Raw genomic sequence first — 22797 nt, forward strand, 5'->3', positions numbered from 1 at the left:
GTTTTGGGCTTGGATAGCAAAGAGAAATGATTCATTATGTGAATGCATGGCGGCCATGTGTCAAGCTCCTCCACATGGTCTAATCACCACTCTCAACCTTTGCATTGTCTAGTAGAACTTATGCATGTCTTGGCATTCAGCAATTGTTCATACCTGCAGCATGTCATTGGCTGCCAGCAGCAGAGGTTGGTGGGGACACCGAGTGTCATGACATCTGAACACAAGAAAATTCTATTTAACTAAAATATTTATACCTCAGCTTTCCACCATTTTGATTCTCAAGCCAACTTATGAACAAAAGATACAACAATATAAATACCAACTATAAAACAAATCTAACAACTTGAGAACATATGAAACAGAAAAAATACAAACAGCAGGGAAAGAAAAATAAAACATCAGAAAAGCATAAAATGTAAAAGACTCACAGCAACTATACAAAAATCAATATTAAGTGTATCAGTGACTCAGATGAATAGGACAGGTTTAGCCTTATGATAATAATGGCTGCAGGCAAATATGCCTAAAAAGGAAGGTACACAGTCTTGGTGCCATTGCAGAAGAGATTCTGTCCACAGTAGTCACCTGTCTAACCTGGATTAGACGCAATAGCCATGGAGCGGAAGGGGGTCACAAGACACAGAGCTGCTAATTTTCATGGCAGCCGTGCATTTAAGAAAGGCTGTAGCTTAGCTGTAGTGCATATTTTGCATGTGAAAGGTCCCAGGTTCAATTTCTGGCTTCTCCAAGTAGGATTGTGTGGTTCATTCATTAAATGTACTGTAAGTATTTATACATGCTGACAAGTTCTCTGGATTTTTACCAAATAAGTTAATTTCTTCAGTTTAAGTGGCACAAGTGTAAATCAAAGGTATTTAAAGAAACCTCAAGACCCTCTAGGTTTTCCATACATAGCTGTGATTTATATCTGAGCCACCATAAGTAAGGTGAGGAATTTGTTTGCTTTAGATTGTTTTTCTTGGGAAATGTTGAAGCTCCTAGACCACATAAGTGATATATAGTGGAATTTAAAAAGAGAATGAAGTTATTATATACACATTTCCTCAAAGCTGGGCAAGCTTTTTCCCCATTATTGTATTTAATAAAATGTGGCATGAATAGTAGCATTTTGGACTTTTCAACATTTCATGGCAATACACAATTTGTCTCAACTGAATTTAAGAAAGCCAGTTTTGAAGATACACCAGTCCAATGTTTCAGTGTTCACATGAAAACAGGATTGTCATCAGATGTTTGGCTTAGGTCCCAGCCAGACTTGCACTCTTTTGTGGGAGGGATTCCATTGCATACTGGAGCATGTAAGTTTGCTCAATTAAAGTGGCTTAAAGGACTCTGGGCACACATTGGTGCAACAAGCCCACTCTTTGTGTTAAGGAAAGCAATGGGGAAATGCACTAGAAAGTGTGGGATAACTAGGAAGTCATATAACCTGTCCTATAACCTCCACATAAACCAGTCAGGCTTCTCAACTGATTCTCTAGTGTTACTGAATGCTGACCACCAGAGAGATTTGTAAAATAGAACAAATGACACTCTCCAAAATCCTCAGGCACCCTGAATGAAAAGTGAGCAGAATAGAAACCCTGAATCCCATCTATGAGATATAAGCACATGTACAATCCCATGCGCAGCATTCCTGGGGGAAACTATATAAGCTTGTATCGAGGCACAAGAATATCCAGTCTTTTGCTTCTTCTGCAATTCTCTGGCTCTGTGTATTAAAATATAATATTTGCTACCAACAGTGCAATGCATCTCTGTTGTGGCCCTGCTGCCCAATTTTCTTGAGTATTTAAGCACTCAGTTACTCAAACTTTCTACCACATTTAAGAAATTCAGCTAACAGCAACTGATTGCATCAAACTTAAACCCTGCCTGTTTTGTTTATCATATGTTGATGATGACTGGAGGCATCTGGCCCAGTTCTTCTGAACTAGAAACAGCTGGAAATTGGGGGTGATCACACTGAACACAAGCTGTGTGAAAGGAAGGAATATATTTGCTAAGCTGGGCATTCAGCAAAAATACGTGGAAATAGAAGGAAACTCCTCTCTTTTCCCTTGCAAGAAATATTACTTCCCACAGCATAACTTAGCATGTGTAAACAAAGGGAGGAAAAGTCTTCATCAGGTATTTAATATGGTCCTATGGGAAAGACAAGATAACACAAGGCAAATTCCTTTCCCGAGCAATGTAAATCAAAATGGCACAAAACCTAATAGGGATATCCTGCAACACAAACTCTCTGAACTTTACTAACCATTAGGATGATGTAAGAGAAATTCAGGGTGTTCATTATGGACTCTAGTATGAGATAAAAATGAGGGTAAATGAGCTGCATACATGGCAAATGACATGAAATTGCTGAATAGTTGATAAGACTCTCCAACCAGCTGATTGTGCCAAAAAAAAACCCAGATAATTATGTAAGCAATGACATAAATATGTTCACTACTTCAGGTAGGAATTATGTTTTTGGGGTATTTTGAAAGGCATTTGTTTTAATGCAACTTTTTTTCTTTTATTAGAACCGCTATGTGATTACCCTCCCATTGCCGCTACCAGAGGTTTAGTATCTAGTCTGCAGGCTGCTGTCTAGTATGTAAGGTAAAGGTGATGGTAAAGGGACCCCTGACCATTAGGTCCAGTCGTGGCCGACTCTGGGGTTGTGGCACTCATCTCGCTTTATTGGCCGAGGGAGCCGGCATACACCTTCCGGGTCATGTGGCCAGCATGACTAAGCCGCTTCTGGCGAACTAGAGCAGCGCATGGAAACTCCTTTTACCTTCCTTCCGGAGTGGTACCTATTTATCTACTTGCACTTTGACATGCTTTTGAACTGCTAGCTTGGCAGGAGCAGGGACCGAGCAACAGGAGCTCACCCCGTTGCGGGGATTCGAACTGCCGACCTTCTGATCGGCAAGTCCTAGCCTCTGTGGTTTAACCCACAGCACCACCCACGGTATGTAGCCTGCAGTTATTTATGCAACTTTTTTCTTACTCAAAAGTTACCATGGGGAGGGGAGGTTTAATCCTCCTTCCTCTGCACATAACTGTTACTGATAGTAAAGAAGTCCCCATAGGCATGAATGGGAGGTGTTTTACTATCCGTAACTGCTGGGCTGGGGACCAGGTGCAGGTAGAAGTTTCCCCTCCACATGCAACCATGCTTCTGATCTAGACCTGGCCCTCCACACTTTTGACTAAGAAAAATCACGTATGCAGCTGCAGGCTACATGTCCAACACAATGTGCAGTTTGACTGACACACAGGACTTAGGGGGAGTGCTGTACCTTGAACAGCAAAATGTAATTTTCCTGCTAAATCACACTTCAAGCTTTTTCAAGGTTTCTGTCATGCATCCGGTGACCATACTCTTGCATTATAGCTATGTCCAAATCAGAAATAAAGGTAGAGACAACTGTGTCACTTGCTATTTTAACAACTTGTTGATGGACTTGTTGTTATGCTTTTTAGGATTTTAGAAGCTCAGTATATATATGTTAAAAGACAAGGCAGTCCTTGCCTGCAGGCTCACAATTTATTGCCATGATACAAAAGGATTTTTATTTTTTTAATAGCAAGAGAAAGGGAATCAGGAGGTGAAAGGAAAGCAGGCATTGAAGTAGCTAATGGATGGGGCAGGAAAGCAGGAGAGGCAGCATCCCAATGGTCTGGTGACAGACATAGATCCCTTGATCTTTGAAGTCCCTGGACAGCTACCAGTTGGAACACAGCATACTTCCTTGCAGGGAAAGGGAAGCATATTCCTTGCAGCTCATTCTCTGAGTGATACATGGGGGGAACTTGGTCTGCTTGCCATGATGAAAATAACAATGCAAATTGTACTACATCTGCTGGTCATTTTTCCTGTGGTTTCAGGCAAAATTACCAGCAATGCCTTCTGGTGTTGTCATGCATGCTACTAAACTTGTCATCTTTTGCTGTTTGGAAATGCCCCATAAATGTTGCTACAGTTTGTGATCAAGCACCAGAAGGCACTGAATCAATCTAACGGGCGGCACATGAGCAACGTATAAACTACATTATGCTTCTTTCATATGAAGCCTGTTACACTGATACTCTTGGCAAGTTTCGAAAATCTGTTTATATTGTGCTGGAGAAAAAGCTCCTTGGCAGCTCCAGCATGAAAAGTATTTTAACCTCTTCAGGAAGGTTGCTTTATTTTATAACACAATGTAAAGTCCTGTCTTGAAACTGAATGGAGTTTTAAAGGCAAGTTGAAATATGTCATATTTCAAGTGAGGTCTGTTGTTCAAAGAAACAGCCCCACCCCAGATAACTCACCAGAGCTGAGTGCAACTTACTAATAATCGTGTTATAGAATTAAATAAAAACCATGGATTGCAGCAATACTAAATTAGTCATGCTTTATTCCCACTAAAATAAGGGGGGGGGGGTAATATTAGCATTTGATTTCAATGGGACTTAATTGTGATCCAACTAACTGTGATGAAGGGTGGCATGCTAAATAAATAAATAAATAAATAAATAAAATTAATATTTATCATTAAACATTAACATTAAATATTTAACATTTGACATTAAATGGTCAATGGTCCCCTCCAGATATACTTTTCATTGCATAATGATTTGTGCTCATGATGCAATTGAGTGGCCATATGTGATCCTGCTTTCAATACCATTTGAATCTAGTTCCATTTCTAATCAGTGCAAATCCTGCAGCTTGCTGCTGAAATCCCACAAATTTTCGTGCCACAAATGTTCTTAGTTGTTGTTTTAATCTACTTTTGTTGTGCTTCAGCCCCTCCAAACAGCAGTAATGTGTTAGAACTGGGGAAGCATCACAAAACTACTAATAAAGCAGAACAAATCTACTACCAATGTACTATCATTGTGTCAGTAACGTGTTGCCGAATACACCCACACCACAATAAACGCCAGTCTGGAGGGGCCCAACATTTAATTCTATGAACTTGCACAATCTATAGACAATAATGTATGGAAACCAGATAATGTATTTAAGGACTATTAAATAATTTCTCTTACTTGAAGCCAAGTTGTCGACATACCACAGCTGCATCCTTATCGGACCATCCATCATCACAAATTGTCCCCCACTGGCCATGGATAAAGATCTCCACGCGGCCCTCTTTCTTATTTTCACCATCCATCAATCTGATAGGAGGCCCTGGGAATAAGTTCCAGCTGTTAACACACAGCAATAGTAGCAAGAACCATTACCCTAGCTAATTTTCATCACATTGAAGGAAAGTTGTCAACTGGGGCTCAAGTTCAAGCATTCCAAGTTTGTACACCAGTGATGAAAGCATTTTAGTCTTGTAACTTGTATGACATCAATGCCAACTTGTTCAGCAAATTTAGACTCTAATGTGAAATGAATTTCCTCTCTGGTATCCACAAGAACATATTCTCAGTCTGCTGATTCCCAAATCTATTCCACTTTTCCAAATTTAGATGTCCCAGGCTGAATGGGAGAAAATGTTACTAAAGAGTTTGTGAATGATTTAGGAATGTAACAATGGAAGCTAACTTTCCTGCAAAAATTGTGCACCATATTTTGACATGGATGCAAGCAAGGTGTCCAGTTTAAAGAATCTTGTATCAGTGGAGAATGTAATTAAATCCTGATACTAGCTTGATCCAGACTTTATGCTGTCTTGCACCCCCAAATTCATAATAATATGTTGCTATACTGTACCATTTCAGGTGGCAGGTGTGGATCACAGCTTGATTCCTCTCTTTCATGGACAAAGAGAGAATGTCAGCCAGAAGTTTATGCTACAACCTCCTGCTTGGAATTCTAGGGTTTTTTAATGTGCTATGAGCTGCTGTTTTTTATGGGGGTGGCTACTCAAACATACAGTTAGCTACGCACGGTCTAAATCACCCTTCCCAAACCCAGTGCTAGCACATGTGATGGGAGTTGTGGTCCAAAATATTGGATGGTCATCTGGTTGGGGAAGGCTGGTGTATATGGCAGAGCCTAGTTGAAGATGCACATTATAATTGCTCTAATCAAACCCCTTTCAGTTCCGTGATTGGGTATAGTTGCTTTGTTTTGTAGTTTGTTTCCTGGCACATATCTAGGACACTCCCCTGTTTGAAGCTTTTCTGTAGCACTACTAAACGTTTCTTGGGTGAGAGGGAATTCAAAACCTTGACTGGCTCAGTTACACTTTAATCTTCTCTGAAGAACGGTATGGCAGGCTGCCAATTCCCAAAGGCCTTTACAGCCAAAGGCTGATCATCATTACTCGATGAACTCATAAATGCAATCAATACATTTTCTTCTAACCTTACGTTTCCTCAAGAGTTTAGCAGCCAGTGTCATAGAAAGGTCTTCTGCTATTAATAATGTATTATTGTTGCACAACAGCTCAAATTACATTTTCCTAATGCACAACAGAGCATTAACAGATGAAAGAACAGATGAAACTAACAATTGCTCGCATATTGAAATCAAACATAGCAAATGTCACATTATCCTTGCCTTTGAATTCATTATATACATTTTAACATATGCAGGCTGAGCATATCCAGACTGACTGGAACTCATTCTGTATCATTGCACACCCAGCTCACAGCTCTAACTACACTTGGCCACAGTGCACTGATCCTGGTTGAAGTTCTAAAGTGACTACAGGGTGAAAAAGTCACACAACAGCTTCAACACAAGAAAGGATCCATTAATAGCACTTCCTTGGCACATTAAAATGACTCATTTGGAAGCAACCCTGCACGTCGTCTACACGTGATAAATCCCACGGATGAAAGGCTGGGCTTGCTGGCACTTTGTTTGGAAATGGATTGTTGAACTAGATGGGTCCTCTCCTAGGGCCAAAATGAACATTATGCTAAAAGTATAGCTTGCATGCTACTACATTTGGGTTTTCTGGTTTAACCAATTACAAGAGTGGGGAAGCCAGGGCTGGTCCAAGACATTTGGGCACCTGTGGCAGACCCCAAAATGTCATTTCCCACACCCATGATGAAGGGGCGAGGGAAGATCTACATGAGGAACAAAAGGGGAAGAAATATTGACCTTGGGATCAGCTGCCCCAGTGGACCCTGCCACCTGAGCAGCTGCCTCACCAGGCCTCATTGGAGGGTCAACCCTGAGGGAGGCCCAATTGTGACCAGCATGTGGAGGCAGAAGGTTTATTCCTTCCCTCCCTGGCTGCAATCAGGAAGAAAACAGCTATCCTCCCATGAGGCTGTTGATGTCAATGGAAGGCTTTTCAAGCATCAAAGCTACACTGGGATGTGGGGGTAGATTTTCATTCCAATTGTTGCTGAGAAGGAAGGGAAACCTCCTGCTGGCAATTGTGTCCCTGTGCCATAACTAATTACAGGGGGCGGGAATCCAGATGCAGCTTGCATGCCAGGCATTTAGCAGTATGTTTTGTCCTCAGTCTGATCCAGCAAAGCAATCCTTAGGTTCTTAAGAATATTTGCAAAAATCAAGTCTTAATGCTTATTTTTATCTAGCCGCATTGTCTAATTTTTCCATAACGGTACAATTTTTTAAAATCTTTCTTAAACTTCAGAAACTGTTTATGAGATTCATTCCAGCCAAATATATCACAATAGATATGAAAAGAGTTCATAATCTAATTACTGTAACGTTTGTTTATATCAATGGTTCTTCTGTAGGAGCCTCGCCTAGCCTCTTTCAAATTTATGGAGGTTAGGCTGTGCAACATCAGTGCTTATGACTGCATCCAAAATGTCAAAATTTTCACCTCATTTTTGTCATCATCCAGAAATGCTTACTCTACAAGAATATAATTTCAGTTCAGACTTTACTCATATTACCTGGGCAGCAACACAGGATATTAGCTGTAAAATGGAGCAGATTTTATTCTCAACCAGCTTGTTACTACTTGGAAGTTTCATTCACAACTGTTAAATTAATACAATTTTCAGGTACCCAAAGGGAATTTTACCATCTGGCAGTATTTAACCATATTGGACCCTTTCCAGCTCAGGTTAAGTTCCATAGTTTCATGAACAGAGCAGCACAGATGTTCATTTAGTGTCTATGTGAATGGCCACTATGATATGAACCCCAGCTATTCGGGGTTTAAGTGTTCCCATTCTCATTGTCTCACCCACACAGAAATACTATTTACATTATACTGCTGGTGTAATAAAAGCTTTGGAATATTAAGAAGTGTAAAAGAATAGCAATGAAAAGAGATGAGGGAAAGAGTAATAATATGACTGGAAATTCATTTAGCAAAGCATGCAAGATGGAAAGAAACTCTAGTTCAATAATGCTGTAAACACTATAATTCGTTTAACAGTATGCCTCAAGTTATAAAGTTGGTATGGTACCAAGATATACTTAATAGAGCTCTTTGTTAAGTTGAAAGACATGATGCAATTCTTAAAGAAATTCCTTATAAGCTGTCTAATCTTCATTATTATGTTTACTTCTCATTGAAATGCTGTTCTTTGGTTCTTTGACTCTGTTTACCATTTCCCAACATAGGGTGAAACCTATATTTTCCTCCTCATAAACAGAGGTGATAAATGAGATCAATTATTTCCATTCTTGGGGGTTAGGTAGTCAAGGTTCTTTAAACACCTGTAGCTGGCTGTTGAGCTATATTATACATATGAAGTTCTCTTCATTGGTCCATATTTCCCAGTACTGTCTCTTGTGATAGACAGCATCCAAGGCCTCAGGTATGGGGTCTTTCCTAGTCAGGCTATCCATAACGCTTTAACTGGAAATGCCAAGGTTTCAACCTAGGACCTTCTGCTTGCCAATCAATTGCTCTGCTCTCTATTGCAGGGGTGGCAAAGAGAGTGGTGAATGGGCTGGGCTGGCAGAGAGAGTGCACAAGAGCTATGCAGTTCTGCAAACTCCATGGATCTGGCCCTGCCCATCAATAGCATGCATTGCATAGAAGACTGACCCTTGGCAGAAAAAAGATCTCAGCTCCTTGTTCTTTGGAATAACTATAGTTCCTTCCCAGACACTTCTCACGTTCCAATTTTCACTCTGCAAGTTGTCCGAAAACTCATACCTATGGGGAGGATTTATTCACATGCCTATTTATATGTTAGGTGGGACGCGGGTGGCGCTGTGGGTTAAACCACAGAGCCTAGGACTTGCCGATCAGAAGGTTGGCGGTTCGAATCCCTGCAATGGGGTGAACTCCCGTTGCTCAGTCCCTGCTCCTGCCAACCTAGCAGTTCAAAAGCACGTCAAAGTGCAAACAGATAACTAGGTACCGCTCCAGCAGGAAGGTAAATGGCATTTCCGTGCACTGCTCTGGTTCGCCAGAAGTGGCTTAGTCATGCTGGCCACATGACCCGGAAGCTGTACGCTGGCTCCCTCGGCCAATAAAGTGAGATGAGCGCCGCAACCCCAGAGTCGGTCACGACTGGACCTAATGGTCAGGGGTTCCTTTACCCTTTACCTTTATTTATATGTCACACTTGCGTATGTGGAGTTCACCATTACAACCATACCAAGGGCTGGGCATATGCTTCACTAGAAAAATACTCTAGTTCTCTGTGAAATAAAAAACTCAGCTACTCCAGTACTCAACTGCTTCAGAACAAGCCTAGATTAAAAATAACCAGATTAAAAATGTCCTCTATTTACAAGACAAATAGCCTGGTCCTGTTCTAGGTAGACATTGCTCTATATTGCTCTTGCAGTTCTCTCCTTCCTTGCCTTTCTAAATTTAACAGATTTAACTTTTTAAAATGGATACTCAGTATAACTATTCTCTGTTTCCAATCTTGAAAGCTGCTTTGTATCTTCATCTAGCTAGAATGTGGCCAAGATTCAAAGGGCTACTCAATTCAAAAGTTCAGACTTTTTGCCTGTAAACAGCACATCCCATGCCATATTAGAAGCAGCCTCAGTTTCCCAAAAAAGTTTGCTCTGTAGCATGATGGACTGGTGCTCAAGAACCACAAAACTAAAGGACCTTTGGGGTCCCTTGGTTCTCTGTATCCAAGCTTGCATCTACAGAGAGGAGCTTACCCAGTGAGGCTCTGTGGCTGTCGTTATCTCTATAGCAACTTATCCCAACATCCTCTTTGTGGCTGCAATCATGCTTTCCCCATTCCCTCTTTGAACACTGGAGGATTGCAGACTCCTTTCCTGAGCAGCTGACATCATCCAGCCAGATGGGTCCAATGTTCTCTTCTGGGTAGTGTTCTGAGACACTTTTCCCATTCCTGTTTGCACATAGATAGATTGGCAGTTGTATCGTGAGTGAGGTATTGAACATATGATCAACATAAAAAACAAACAATAATATTTCATGTAATAACAGTTCCAGTGTACACGCCACAATTAAGTTCAACTTCGATTAGCATCCATTTTATTTTGAGTAACATTGTCAAGTGTCCACCACCTTTAAATAAATCTTGTTGCTAGAAATCCATGGATGTTTTACTTTTTAAAGGCCCTGATTCAGCAGAGCATTTAACCACTCATTTGACACAATATGCAGAATTCTATTTCATTCTCTGACACTAAAGGCTGCTATAGACATAATCCTGCTGACCGCTTAGCCTTGTACAAACACTTTCCATGTTTTTTCCTTCTAGAGTGTGAATTCTTCCTCCCTCCCAGGACTAATCACATTTAAGTCAACAACAATGTTCCTGAGTTCCTTCTTAATACAGCAAATAAAACTTTGAAATACACACACCACAAAAGTTAGATTTGTGGGAAGGAGTGTACAATACTACAGCACTGCTCAGTGCTATGTCTGCACCAGCCCAGATTATCTCAATTCCCATTTTAAAAATTGGCACCTGCCTGCTCTGTTGGCAATTTAAACATTTGTTCCAGTAGGACTGTTTTCAGACATGGATTGTTGAACTAGAGACTGGTAGCAAACTGATTCAATTGATAAAGTGTACCCCCTTGCCAAACCAAAGACAACTAAGAAATGGGTTTAATTTTGGGGGGACAAAAATAAGATAATTAAGATTCTTAATCTAACCATTTTTCTTTTAAATTGAAGTTTTTCAATAATGTTTTACTGCTGATAAATGTACTCCTGATTAGGACATAACAGTGAAGTTAAGTGGGCACCTGTGAAATTATGGACAATAGCATTTTGCAGAAAATTATCAGCAGTGATCTGCAAAGTAATTAACCTCCTCACATAAATGGACCTTACTTAAAGCCCAGCTGGCGGCAAACCACATGTGTGTTCAGTTCAGTCCACCCATCATCGCAGATGGTGCCCCACTGTCCGTTGTAAAGCACCTCCAGTCGTCCCTCATGACTGACTTTCCCACCTGCCAGTCTGATGGCACCATCTGTAGCATTAAAAATAAGAGCCAGTAGTGTTTAAGAGGCAACTTCAGGGGAAAGAATCTGTGCTATAAAATGTGCTGCAACAGATTCATTAAACAGCTAGACACTAGTAATTTGCAAGGTTTTATAAAAAAGTAAAAGGGGAGAGAGCCCTAATACTGGCACATTTCCCATTGTTGCTCTTATCCAACTTCATAATTTAATCCCAGAATGGTTGTACTATATACACTGAAATTTCACCCTGACTTGGCCCCACATCCCATGGCTTCACTCCATCTTGACCCAAAATCTATAGACTTCTAAGACTTCAGCAACCTTTGTTGCCTACCTGCTAGAGGTGTGCAGGAAACTCCTGCATCTTCTTTGTGGCCACAGTTGTGTTCTTGCCAGGAACTCTTTAGACACTGTTCTATAGACAGCTCATTTCCTGTACAACGCACTTCATCCAACAGCACAGGACCTGAGCCTTCTCCAAAATAAGCCTGGCTCCATGCCTTGGCAACCCCCCTGCACAAACACGAACAAAGAGAGAATCAATGATGGCAAATGGTCAGAAAGTGCCTCTAAATTAGCTACTGAAATGGTTTGCATTGCTTTGGTACACATGCTACAATCCAAAGCAATATTGATCCAAGTAGATGAACAGAGTGGTTACTTAAGACGCTTATTTCTTAGAAGAACCCTTTGATACATTTTGCATTGCCCATTAAATGTGTACATTTTTATCAGGAAATTAGAGTGGTTCTGTCATAACAGAACTAAAATAAATATTCCACCCCATGTTCTTCTTTAGTTTAGTCAATTGTATGGAGAAGACAAAAATAAGACTATTTTTGCATTCCCCCCCCCCAAAAAATGAAACAAACAGCTAATAGACAATAGAGGAGATATACCCCCCAAAAAGCAGGAAAAACATGGTCATGTGTAAAGAAAACAGGGAGAGTAGAAAGCAAAGCTCATTTTGTATATAAAACGCCAGACACTCATTTACGACATCTATAGTTGAAAAATCCAGCCTTAAACATAACAGTGCTTTGCACACCATGGTTTCTTTTTAGATTACTTTCCCAAAAACTTCTATCTTAATGTCCTTCATGACTCATAAAAATATGCTGCGGTTTTTCAATCTGTTTATAAGACATCTGGCCGTCTCCTTCGCCCACAGCCTAAAGCAGGTTGAGATTATCAAAAGTGAGTATCGTAAACTCAGAGGACCTGGCAGACACAAGGGCTGGTGCTAGATTAAGGGAACAGGATCAGCAAAACAGAGATAAATTAGATAATTCAGCAAGAAAGAATGTACTTCCTGTTGTAACAACACATCAATAATAAAAACTTAAAATGTCTCATAGTGATTTACAAAGAGAAATTAATATAAGGATAATAGATTCTGGCTTTGGAAGAAAGGCTCTTGTTTCTTACAATTTAAAGCAAATACATCAGACTGTTTCCTCAACAGGGGTTTTTTTGGGGGGGTTGCCTCTTTTGGTAATCAAGGAAGCAACCCTCAGTGTCACACCTGCAGAGTTTATGAATCTCTGAGCAAAACATATGATCATTTTGCCACCTGCCAGAAAATATGAAATAAAAGGACAAACTAGACATTAAGTTAAATTCAAAGACACACTAAATATGCACTTATTTATTTAAAAAACGCAGCTAGCAGCTACAGGGGGTGTACTGCAGCAAACAGGAAAGGATACTTTAGGTGTTTTCTCCCCTGCTGTGGTCTTGCTGAAAATTGCTCCCCCAAATCTCCTATTTGCAGTAGGAAGAAAGCTACCACTAATGCCAGTGGTTTGTTGTTGTTGTTGTTTAGTTGTTTAGTCGTGTCCTGGGGACTTACATTGCAATGCATCCCTTTTCATTTCTAATTTATAACTCACTTTTCCATGCACATTAAAATGTGTCCCCAAAGCAGCTTATATTTTTAAAAAAGAATCAAAACAATAAAACAATGCAGATCAAAACCACACTGTAACACCAACATTTCAAAAACATTTCATTTAAATAATTATTATATCAGTGGAATGAAAAAATATATATATCAAAGATGTGTGATGATGTCCAACTAAGTCAGAGGAGACCCAATGATACAAAAAGGACTTAATCTCCACTCGTTACAATAGGTGCATTCTGAGTATGACTAACTCTGGATATTCTACATGCTCTGCTGAAAATATACTTATGCAGTACCTCACAGGCTGGAAATCCATATGCTATATGGGGAGGGGTTAGCATACAGAAAGTATTTAATTAGATGAGCAGTATTCTCTTCTTGTCACTGGCAAACTAATCCTGGTGGGTTTTATTGCACAGTAATGCCAAGTGAAAGCTGTGAGAGGATAGGAAGGTCATTGCCAAGAGGCTTTATTTTATAATTTGCAGAACATTTCCAGCTGGATTAACTGAGACGATATACATACACACACAGCTTGGCGTCTCTTCCTAGCCCATCAACCCCTGGCCACTATATATTTCCTCTCATGGTAAATTTCAGTCTAGGAATGATGAGCCTACCTGCTAAGGAATCTTGCTTTTTCTTACTGAGCTCACTAGTCCTTAGGCTCCCATAAAAGCATATGGATAGGGAATATTTAATGGCAACTATAATTTACTATACTCATGGGACAGAGACAAGCTAGTCAACCTCAAAGTAACGTAAATGTAACTCTACTTTAGCATGCGGCATGTGTTCGAAATTACAAATTACCAATAAACTGTGGCACACTAACTGTTGATTTGGGCTGGGCTCAAAAGAGTGATGCTGCATGTGCATGAACCTTCGTCTCTCTTCACGTCAACACAGATGCAGTCCTCACTCCATATTGGAAACCAAAGATTCCCAATATCAGGAGCAACATGCTGAACATCAGAAGTGGAGGGCAGTGTTTAGAAAATGGCCTCAGAAGCTCTACTGAGCACAAGGGGACTGCTCCCTGTGAAGTTCTCAGGCATGAGTTCAAATCTATCCTCATGTGTGCATTCCACTGATTGCTTCCAATATACAACCTACAGCCAACATGAAATTCATGGCGGAACAAATATGAGAATTGTCATGCAAATAAGCCACACTGGGCTACTGATTTTTTCCTAGGTGGTATGTGGATACTCAATACATGGTGTGACATCATTGCCCTTAATGATGGCAAGGATGATCCTGCAAGCGACATCTGTTGCACCACACCACACACGGACTATCCCTACAAGTTGCATGAGAGAGAAGGAGAACAAAACATGAGATTGCCCTTTTAGCTTAGAGTCTATACATTATCAGCAACATTTAGTTACACCCTGAGGTGGTCAAAAGACTCTGTTTTGGCTCAGGTGCTGCTGCTTGTTCAACCGTCCTAAGTATCAGGTCCATTTCAAACCATGGTGCAGGCATTTGACTTTACTTTTGCATCTCAGTTCATTGGCAGTGATTAGCTTTCTTTTTCAACTGAACACAATATACTGGGGTGGGGAAACTAACCCAAGGCCAAGCTGCCTGCAGACTACCTCAGCGTCCGCATCATCCCACTGGTCGTCGCAGATGGTTCCCCAGTGACCAGCATGATACACTTCTACTCTTCCTTCATAAGCACTGCTTCCATCAACCAGTCGGACTGGGATAAAATCAGGGTCTGAAATGAAACACATAAGGAAGGGAGGGAAATGAAGTTTTCGTTTCCCAGTTATTAGTGATCAGCTGCTACCAAATGGACAGCAAAGGCTTTGTAATTTGAACAGACACAACCTAGTAATATTGTGGCTCATTTCAGATCACTAACAGCATAACGCAACAGCATGCCTAGAGTGTTAATAATTCCTGCAGCTCTAAAGCAGAAATTTCAACTGCAGAAACAGAAACTAAGAATTCCACACCTCCTAAACTCGACAGATGTGAAGGAAACCCCATCAGTAGTGATCCTTTGTTATAATTGAATAACAATAAAGGAACTTAAGTTTCAAACAGGGGCTAGCCAGTTGCCTCTGTGAAGCATTCTCAACAATGGTTATCACTTAATCACACCTTCTCTGTGATGGTCAAAATGGAAATTTGGAAGTATTGAAAGCATGAAGCCCTTGTGCTCCCTTCTCTGTTTGCAACAAATTAACCAGGGTCTTCCATATGTACATTATGTTACTTTGGACCATGTGTATTATCCTCAGTCTTCTGCATTATTTGATGATTAAAATTTGGGGTTTCATTTAAAAACATAGTTTTATCCAGTGCTGCAAAAGCCAGGTTCTGGTTGCACAGCAGGATTTCCCCTTCTTCTCTTCTGTCTGTGCATTCCCAAGAACTTAACGGGAGAGTCCTCCAGCTCTCTAGAGCAGATTCTGAGAGTATATTGGGGGCTATAGGAAAGGGGAAGTTCTATTGCACAAGCCAAATGACAAGATTGCATACAATTGTGTCTTACTCAAGAGAGTTGTTACTTCAGTTTGCAACACTGCTGTGTTTAGAGCCATGCAGGCAGCCCCAATCTATGATTTGGCACACACTCACACAGAGCAATGTCCATGTACGCGAAAAGGTGCATTTATACAGCTGAAGCAATCCACATGGTGACAGTAACTAGAAAAAGAGCTCCTGACCTGTGGAAATAGTTGCTGGTTGTATATGCATACAGTCCATTTTGTAACTTGTTTCTCCATGGGATTACAAAGCCTGCTTGTAGCTAAGGAAATGTTAGGATTGCTCATAGGTAAAGCAGTTGCAAGAACTAACCTGCAGAATTCTAAGCATAGCCCAGACTAGCCCTGCTCACATGACTTTTTCAATCCACTGTACTCAACGAGTTCTGTTTTCCCTATACAGTACCTTAGGAAACAATCATTTTCTGCATTACATTTTTGCTCCTGTATATAAATATACTGGAGACTGGAAAAAGATGCCACTGAGGCTCTTCGTATGATGGTCTGACAAAGAACAAAGCAGCCCTAAAAAAAAAATCTGCATATCTGTGCAGTTCCTATACAGTAACATAATTAAGGGTGTCAGTACTGTACACTCCTCTAGCTGGACAAACTCACTGAGGAGCAGAATGGTTTGAATATCATCAATCATGATGCTTTATTTGGAAAGAGAAAAAAGTACAGAATGCACTTTTTCAGAAGGTGACAAATTGCAACACCAGCAAGTATTTTTGGCCTAGACAAGCGCATATATGCACACAATGTATTCTGGAGGCATCATTCTCAAAGGGTGAGGCATGCCTTCCCAAGGAGGTGCAGGCAGCTGTTCAGGGAGACATGATGTCATCTTGCAAGCAGCAATGTGAGCCTCATAAGTGTTCCACCTTCCATTGATGAATAGTGCTGTGTGCCATGTGGAATCCCCTATCTTTTTTTACAGGCTTTGGGGTTTGCTTGATTCTTAGACACCTTTAAGGGTTCTGCTTTGAACTACTTTTGTCTAGAGAGCCAGTGTGGTGTAGTGGTTAAGAGCTGTAGTCTTGTAATCTGGGGAACTGGGTTCGAGTCTCCGCTCCTCCACATGCAGCTGCTGGGTGACCTTGGGCCAGTCACACTTCTCTGAAGTCTCTCAGCCCCACTCACCTCACAGAGTGTTTGTTGTGGGGGAGGAAGGGAAAGGAGCTTGTTAGCCGCTTTGAGACTCCTTAAAAGGGAGTGAAAGGCGGGATATAAAATCCAAACTCTTCTTCCTCTTCTTCTAGATCCCAAGAGAAAATGAATTGTGCCGGTCACCTTAATTTTGTCTTTGCTTTAGTGATGCTCAGAGAACTTCAAAGGTATTAAGGAAGCTCACAGATATTTAGCCATTGTATTACACAGTCAAGAGTGCAGGCAAGTGCCCTGAAACACCACAACACACCTTTAGGTAGAAGGACTCAGACAAGAAGAAGGTGGGCAATCATTACATAGGCCACAGGTGGTCAAACTGCAGCCAGAGGGACACAGACAGTCCTCAGCCCAATCTTATGTGGTTCTCAGACCAATTTCATGTGGGTGGTAAAAGAAGGAGGAAAAATGGTGGAAGGTACAGCCGAAAGGGAGACAGAGAGACAAAGAGAAGGCAGTGGGCCACCAACATTAGCCTCTGGACCTAGTCACTGTAGAGTCCAGTCCTGCCCACTCTGGCTCTGCCAGAAAACCCCAGAAGGGAATGTTGTTATCAACATGTCCATCCATCCTTTGAAGAGTCCCTTAAAAGGCTAGTGAAAACCACCAAAGAACAGAGAAAGGAGTCCTTGAAACTATCATCATTATCCCTGAATACAAAACCTTCTGCATTAATGCTGTGATACTGACTTCAAAATCTCCATTGTGAAATAATTCCAGCTAGTTCAAAGGGTATTTTGGCCTCAATTAAATACGACTTGGAGGAGAATAATGACGCTATTATTTAGCACACCCTTAACTACTTTGCCACCAACTGTTCTCAACAAGACTATTTTAAACTTAATCGTCTCTGAAGATAACTATGCTGTTTACATAAAGCAAAACCAAATTATGTATGTGTACTTGTATTTTACCATGGGAAAAGCCACATGCAACAGCAGCTGCCATATTTTGAGGACACATTCCATCCTGCCAGACACTTTTTTCACAAAGTAAGATGTTTTCTTCATCACCATGGCAATGTACATCACTCCAGTAAACAGGGATAAGGCCCGGTCCAGAAAATGGGGTGTGCTTCGCTGTGCCTCTCTCCCTGTGGGAAAAGCAACAAACATAGGCAATGAGGAAGGCAACTGAGATAACTAGAAACCCCTTGTTAATGTACTATTCCAAATTAAATAGCACATGCTTCACTGCAGTTTCTGAGGCACAACTAAGCCTTTCAGTGGATATTATGTATATAAATGTGTACTGGATCTGAAATTGTTTTCATTTTTTTATTGATGCTTTATGATGTTTTTATGATTCATCACTCTGGGATGTTTCGTGAAGAGTGATTATAAATTAAATGGGTTGTTTTAAATAGTCCCTTATCCGCAGTGAACTCCAATATCGCTTTTAAAATTCTCACATGAGCTGCCAATAGAGACAGACTATTTCTTCAGCAACTTTTCCAACAGGCAACTTTCATGCCAATCCCCCAAGCTGTCTCTTTTAAATGTACATGAATTTTAAAAACAGCTTGAAGGTTTGCTGGAAGCACTCTTAAAATACTACTAGTGCACTGTAGTGCACTGCACTAGCGCACTGCACTGGATCATGCTATAGAGAATTCTAGAAGCCACTGGTAAGCCCCAAAAACTGAAGCACAGAATATGAGTTCTAGTTCCAGGAGCTATTTAGGCAAGTAGTCAGCTCTAAGGTTCTAGATGAATGTACATGAATCAGCATCTCTTCTTCAGCCTTCTCCATACATTGTACCAGGTATTCACACTCGGGTGAAGGTTGCAGCCTAGGAGAGCCCGATGTGTTCCATTTTTATATGGAAATTAGTTGCTCATTTTGAAACCATCCTAATATCAAACAGATAATTCAAGCAGACTTGCTGGCAGCTTATATCGCTCATACCTTGAGAAATCTGGGAGCAAAAACCTTTTTATATGAAAACCAGATAGAGAAATTGCACGTAACACACAGTTAAAACCATAAGCAAAATTGCAACCTCCAGATGGGCAGGACTTTGATCTCATCTAATCCACATATCTATATAAATTGGTTTGGCATGTGCAGATTAATATTAGACATTACAAAACAGCTCAGAGTCAGTTCAAACTGGCCACTCTTTTAAGAAGAGTAGAATAATCTCTCGTTAACATCACATTGCATGTATTCTAAGCAAACCCAATAAAGCTTTGGTTTGTTTGGTTTTTTTAAAAGGGCCATAACACAAAAGAACAATCAAGGCAGCCTTACTCTGTGGGATATGACAGGCAATGGAAACTGCTCCATGAGGGCAAATGGGACACTGCCCCACCAACCTCAGTCTGAGCTAGCCTGCTTCCTTATGCACAACCAGTCCAAGGGTGGACCTGGCTGTCAGATTCCCCAATGGTCTCAGGTTTACCTTTGTAGAACTTAACAAGGAGAAAGATGCTGACAAAACTCTGCTTCCACCTACTGTTGGCCTCCCTGTCCTCTGCCCTAGCAGTACCACTACTGGTGACACCATTGTAATATTCAGTATGGGATAGGATCAATAAGAAGCACAGGTGACCTTAGCCAGGAATCATAGCTTGGCTATAGAAAGCCACAGCAGCCCTAGAATTCTCTTCCAAACACACAGCACTCTGCCCTGCATTAAATCCAGCACTGTACTTGTCATGCTTTCTGCCATTTAACATTCCCCAATCTTTTGTTACAACTTGAATTTAGCAGAGTTGCTTTCAGTTGAAAAATACACATATTTAAGCATCACCCTCTTAAAAAATCTTTTTTACGATCAAATATGTATTGAAGAGAGGTAAATAACCCAGTAGGATTAACAGATGAATACAACAACTTCACTTGGGTGTTCATTATTTCCTGAAAAACTCCCTTGAAGTTGCAAATGGTTAATTAATCACTTCTATAATGTATCCATGGGACGCAGGTGGCGCTGTGGGTTAAAGCCTCAGCGCCTAGGACTTGCCGATTGAAAGGTCGGCGGTTCGAATCCCTGCGGCGGGGTGCGCTCCCGCTGCTCGGTCCCAGCGCCTGCCAACCTAGCAGTTCGAAAGCACCTCCGGGTGCAAGTAGATAAATAGGGACCGCTTACCAGCGGGAAGGTAAACGGCGTTTCCGTGTGCGGCTCTGGCTCACCAGAGTAGCGATGTCACGCTGGCCACGTGACCCGGAAGTGTCTCCGGACAGCGCTGGCCCCTGGCCTCTTGAGTGAGATGGGCGCACAACCCCAGAGTCTGTCAAGACTGGCCCGTACGGGCAGGGGTACCTTTACCTTTTTATAATGTATCCATAGCAACCTGCTGATTTTTCATTATTTTGATGCCAACCTGTCACATGGCATTAATTAAATATTTATCTTCCAGTCTGTCAGAGAAGGATAATCAAATGTGAAAGGGTGGGCTTAAAGTTTATTCATATAAAATTCCCTACCATTTTACTAAATAATGAGCTTGCTTTAAGAGTCTGTACTCCTGATTGTTTTTTGTTGGCATCTGTCTGTCTCGAGAGACAATGAATGTCCCTACAGGGCTGAGGTCAAACCACTGAATTAGCAGCACTGAAGTAACCTTCCCAGCGTGCAAGCCTTGGCAGTGTGCATGGAGGTCCTGGGCTACCTAGATGACAAGACTCCCCTCTCAGCCTTGCTGATGTGGTCCAAAGGAAAGCAAAGCAATACATTTGGCACCAGCTTGCCTGTAGGAGTTGCCGGAAGGAGGTATACAAGGTGCCATCCAGCTGTCTTAGGGACTCCACTCTGGATTTGTGTAGGGTTTACTCCTTAGACTTTTCTTTTCCCAAATATATCCCACAAGGCAGCAGTGGTTTTTTTCTCCTAGATGGGCTGCCTTCCCAGGTTGACGAGCCCCATCTGTCCCTCACATCCTTCTACAGTACATGCTGTAACCAGCTTCTTGACTGTTGGACCCACAATGTAGGACAATTCTTCAACTGTGGGATTTTTTTTTCATAGCATATATGAAAATGCAACTCTCTGGGTAGAACTTCATGTGGGAAGCAGTTCTCCACATGGTTCAGGAAGATGTTAAAGCAATGTATGGTTCAATAAACTCAAACCAAGTTGAGAACGATTCAAATGCATAGTTTATATTTACAGTATAATTGTTAGTTTCATCAACAAGGAATTTCACAGAGTACAGTGAGGCTGGATCTGGGCTAGGTTGGGCCTGGGCAAGTGTTGGCCTATCCCAGTTGAACAGAACAACAGTCCTTAACATGCTTCTTTTGTGTTCAGTGGTGTGTGTTTTCATCCACCCTCAAGATTTCATCGTCTTCTTTGTCGTCAGTTTCTCGTCTTATTCTAAAACCACCACCTGCTATGTCAAGGCAAGAACTGGTGTTACAAATTATTCTAGGGAGAACCAGTTCCACTGCACGAGATACAACAGGCAATCACTCAAGACCATAAATACAAAGTTATATAACAATCTTTGTGCAATCTTGCCATAAGTTATCTGCAGGTCAGTGCCATTGATTAAACTGGGACTTGTGCATGAATAATAGAGGACCACTTATATCCAAACATGATGGGTTTCCTACATGCGGATCATATCCATGTAGGTAATTGTAGGCAATGCAAGTATAGATTGCCATGCTCCCAACGTGGTATTTTGCCTCAGTTTATGAAATGAAAAAAATAATAATGTTGCAACAATCTATATGCTAATTTAATGCTATTTCGTATTCTGTGCAGAAAATCTGTAATGCATGCAGGACTGTAGCATCAATACAGATTCCATAGACCTAATAATTCTTTTCTGTTTTTCAGTGTTCCTGCTTTAAGCATCACTTTCACTTTTTTAGAAAACTGTTTGAAATGAAGCCGAAAAGAAGAATAGTGGCATAGAGTACAGAGAGAGAGAGAGACTATGTGAACACCAGAGGCAAGGGCACAGAAACAAGGCAAGTTGCTATTTACGGGGTGCTGAAGAAGACTCAGCATATCTTGAGATGGCAGCAGCTGAACTCCACAGATTTCTAGGCTGTCTCTAAAACCAATACAGCTGGAGAATTAAAAAAAAGAAAAAAGATGGAGAATGGCAATTACTCTGAAATGCTCCATCAGGATTCTGATCCTGTATTCCATTATACAGCTGCAACACAGAGCTTTTCAATCACCTATATAAAATATTGTTTGTTTGTTTGTTTGTTTGTTGTTGTTTTAAAAAATAGGGCATATTTCCCTCAAAAAAAGATTCAATTACTAGTGTTTTGCTTTGTTTTTAAAAAGAAACTGTTCATAATTAAGATTTTGTCCTTATTTTAGAGAGCCCTGAGAAAACTAGTATCCCAATTTTATGTCTTCCTTCTAGAACCAGAGCACAGAAAACTGTTTTTTATATTAAAGTGAAATTTTCAGAACTTTCTTGTTTTGATTACTTAGTTATTTAAATGATTTCTAAAGCCACTGGCTTTCTACTGAAGTCATTGACTACATACATTCTTAACTGTCCCTGCTTTCCAGATAAAAGTAATGTTTCCTTTGGAATTATCAAACTTTAGTGAATAACTTATTTCAAGCAATTGTGACATCCGCTAATACAGACAACTGAGAGCTGACCTCCATTTTACTCTTACAATGCGTAGGAGTAAGGTACCATTTATAACCCAATGTGAATTAAGAGCTATATAGCACTTACCCAAGTTCAAGCTGCTGACATATCACTGATGCATCAGTATCATCCCAATGATTGCTGCAGATCGTTCCCCATATTCCGTTCAGATAAACTTCAACTGTGCCTTCAAACTCATTTTTGCCACCTCTAAGTCTCACAGAACCTATATATTAAAAAATAATAATGATAAGCTGTGTGTCTCTGTGTTAGAATCCTTCTCATAGATGAAATATTGGCAATGTCTACAGCAACCATTTAAAAAAC

The 22797-nt window shown here is 40.8% G+C and overlaps 1 protein-coding gene across 2 annotated transcripts in view; it reads right to left on the reverse strand.

Annotated features, from left to right (window-relative positions):
• Positions 1-22797, reverse strand: part of PRSS12 (serine protease 12) — a 48303-nt gene that overhangs the window by 12942 nt on the left and 12564 nt on the right. For both annotated transcript variants that reach the window (XM_081924926.1, XM_081924925.1), the window contains exons 2-8: positions 22558-22696; positions 17812-17990; positions 14802-14952; positions 11655-11833; positions 11187-11328; positions 10034-10230; positions 5053-5194 (exon numbers count right to left, since the gene is read on the reverse strand). In XM_081924926.1, coding sequence (XP_081781052.1) covers positions 5053-5194; positions 10034-10230; positions 11187-11328; positions 11655-11833; positions 14802-14952; positions 17812-17990; positions 22558-22696 — 1129 coding nt within the window. The remainder of the gene's footprint in view (positions 1-5052; positions 5195-10033; positions 10231-11186; positions 11329-11654; positions 11834-14801; positions 14953-17811; positions 17991-22557; positions 22697-22797) is intronic.

The sequence above is a fragment of the Podarcis melisellensis genome (assembly GCF_964234715.1).
Source record: "Podarcis melisellensis genome assembly, chromosome: 9".
NCBI classification, from domain to species: domain Eukaryota; kingdom Metazoa; phylum Chordata; class Lepidosauria; order Squamata; family Lacertidae; genus Podarcis; species Podarcis melisellensis.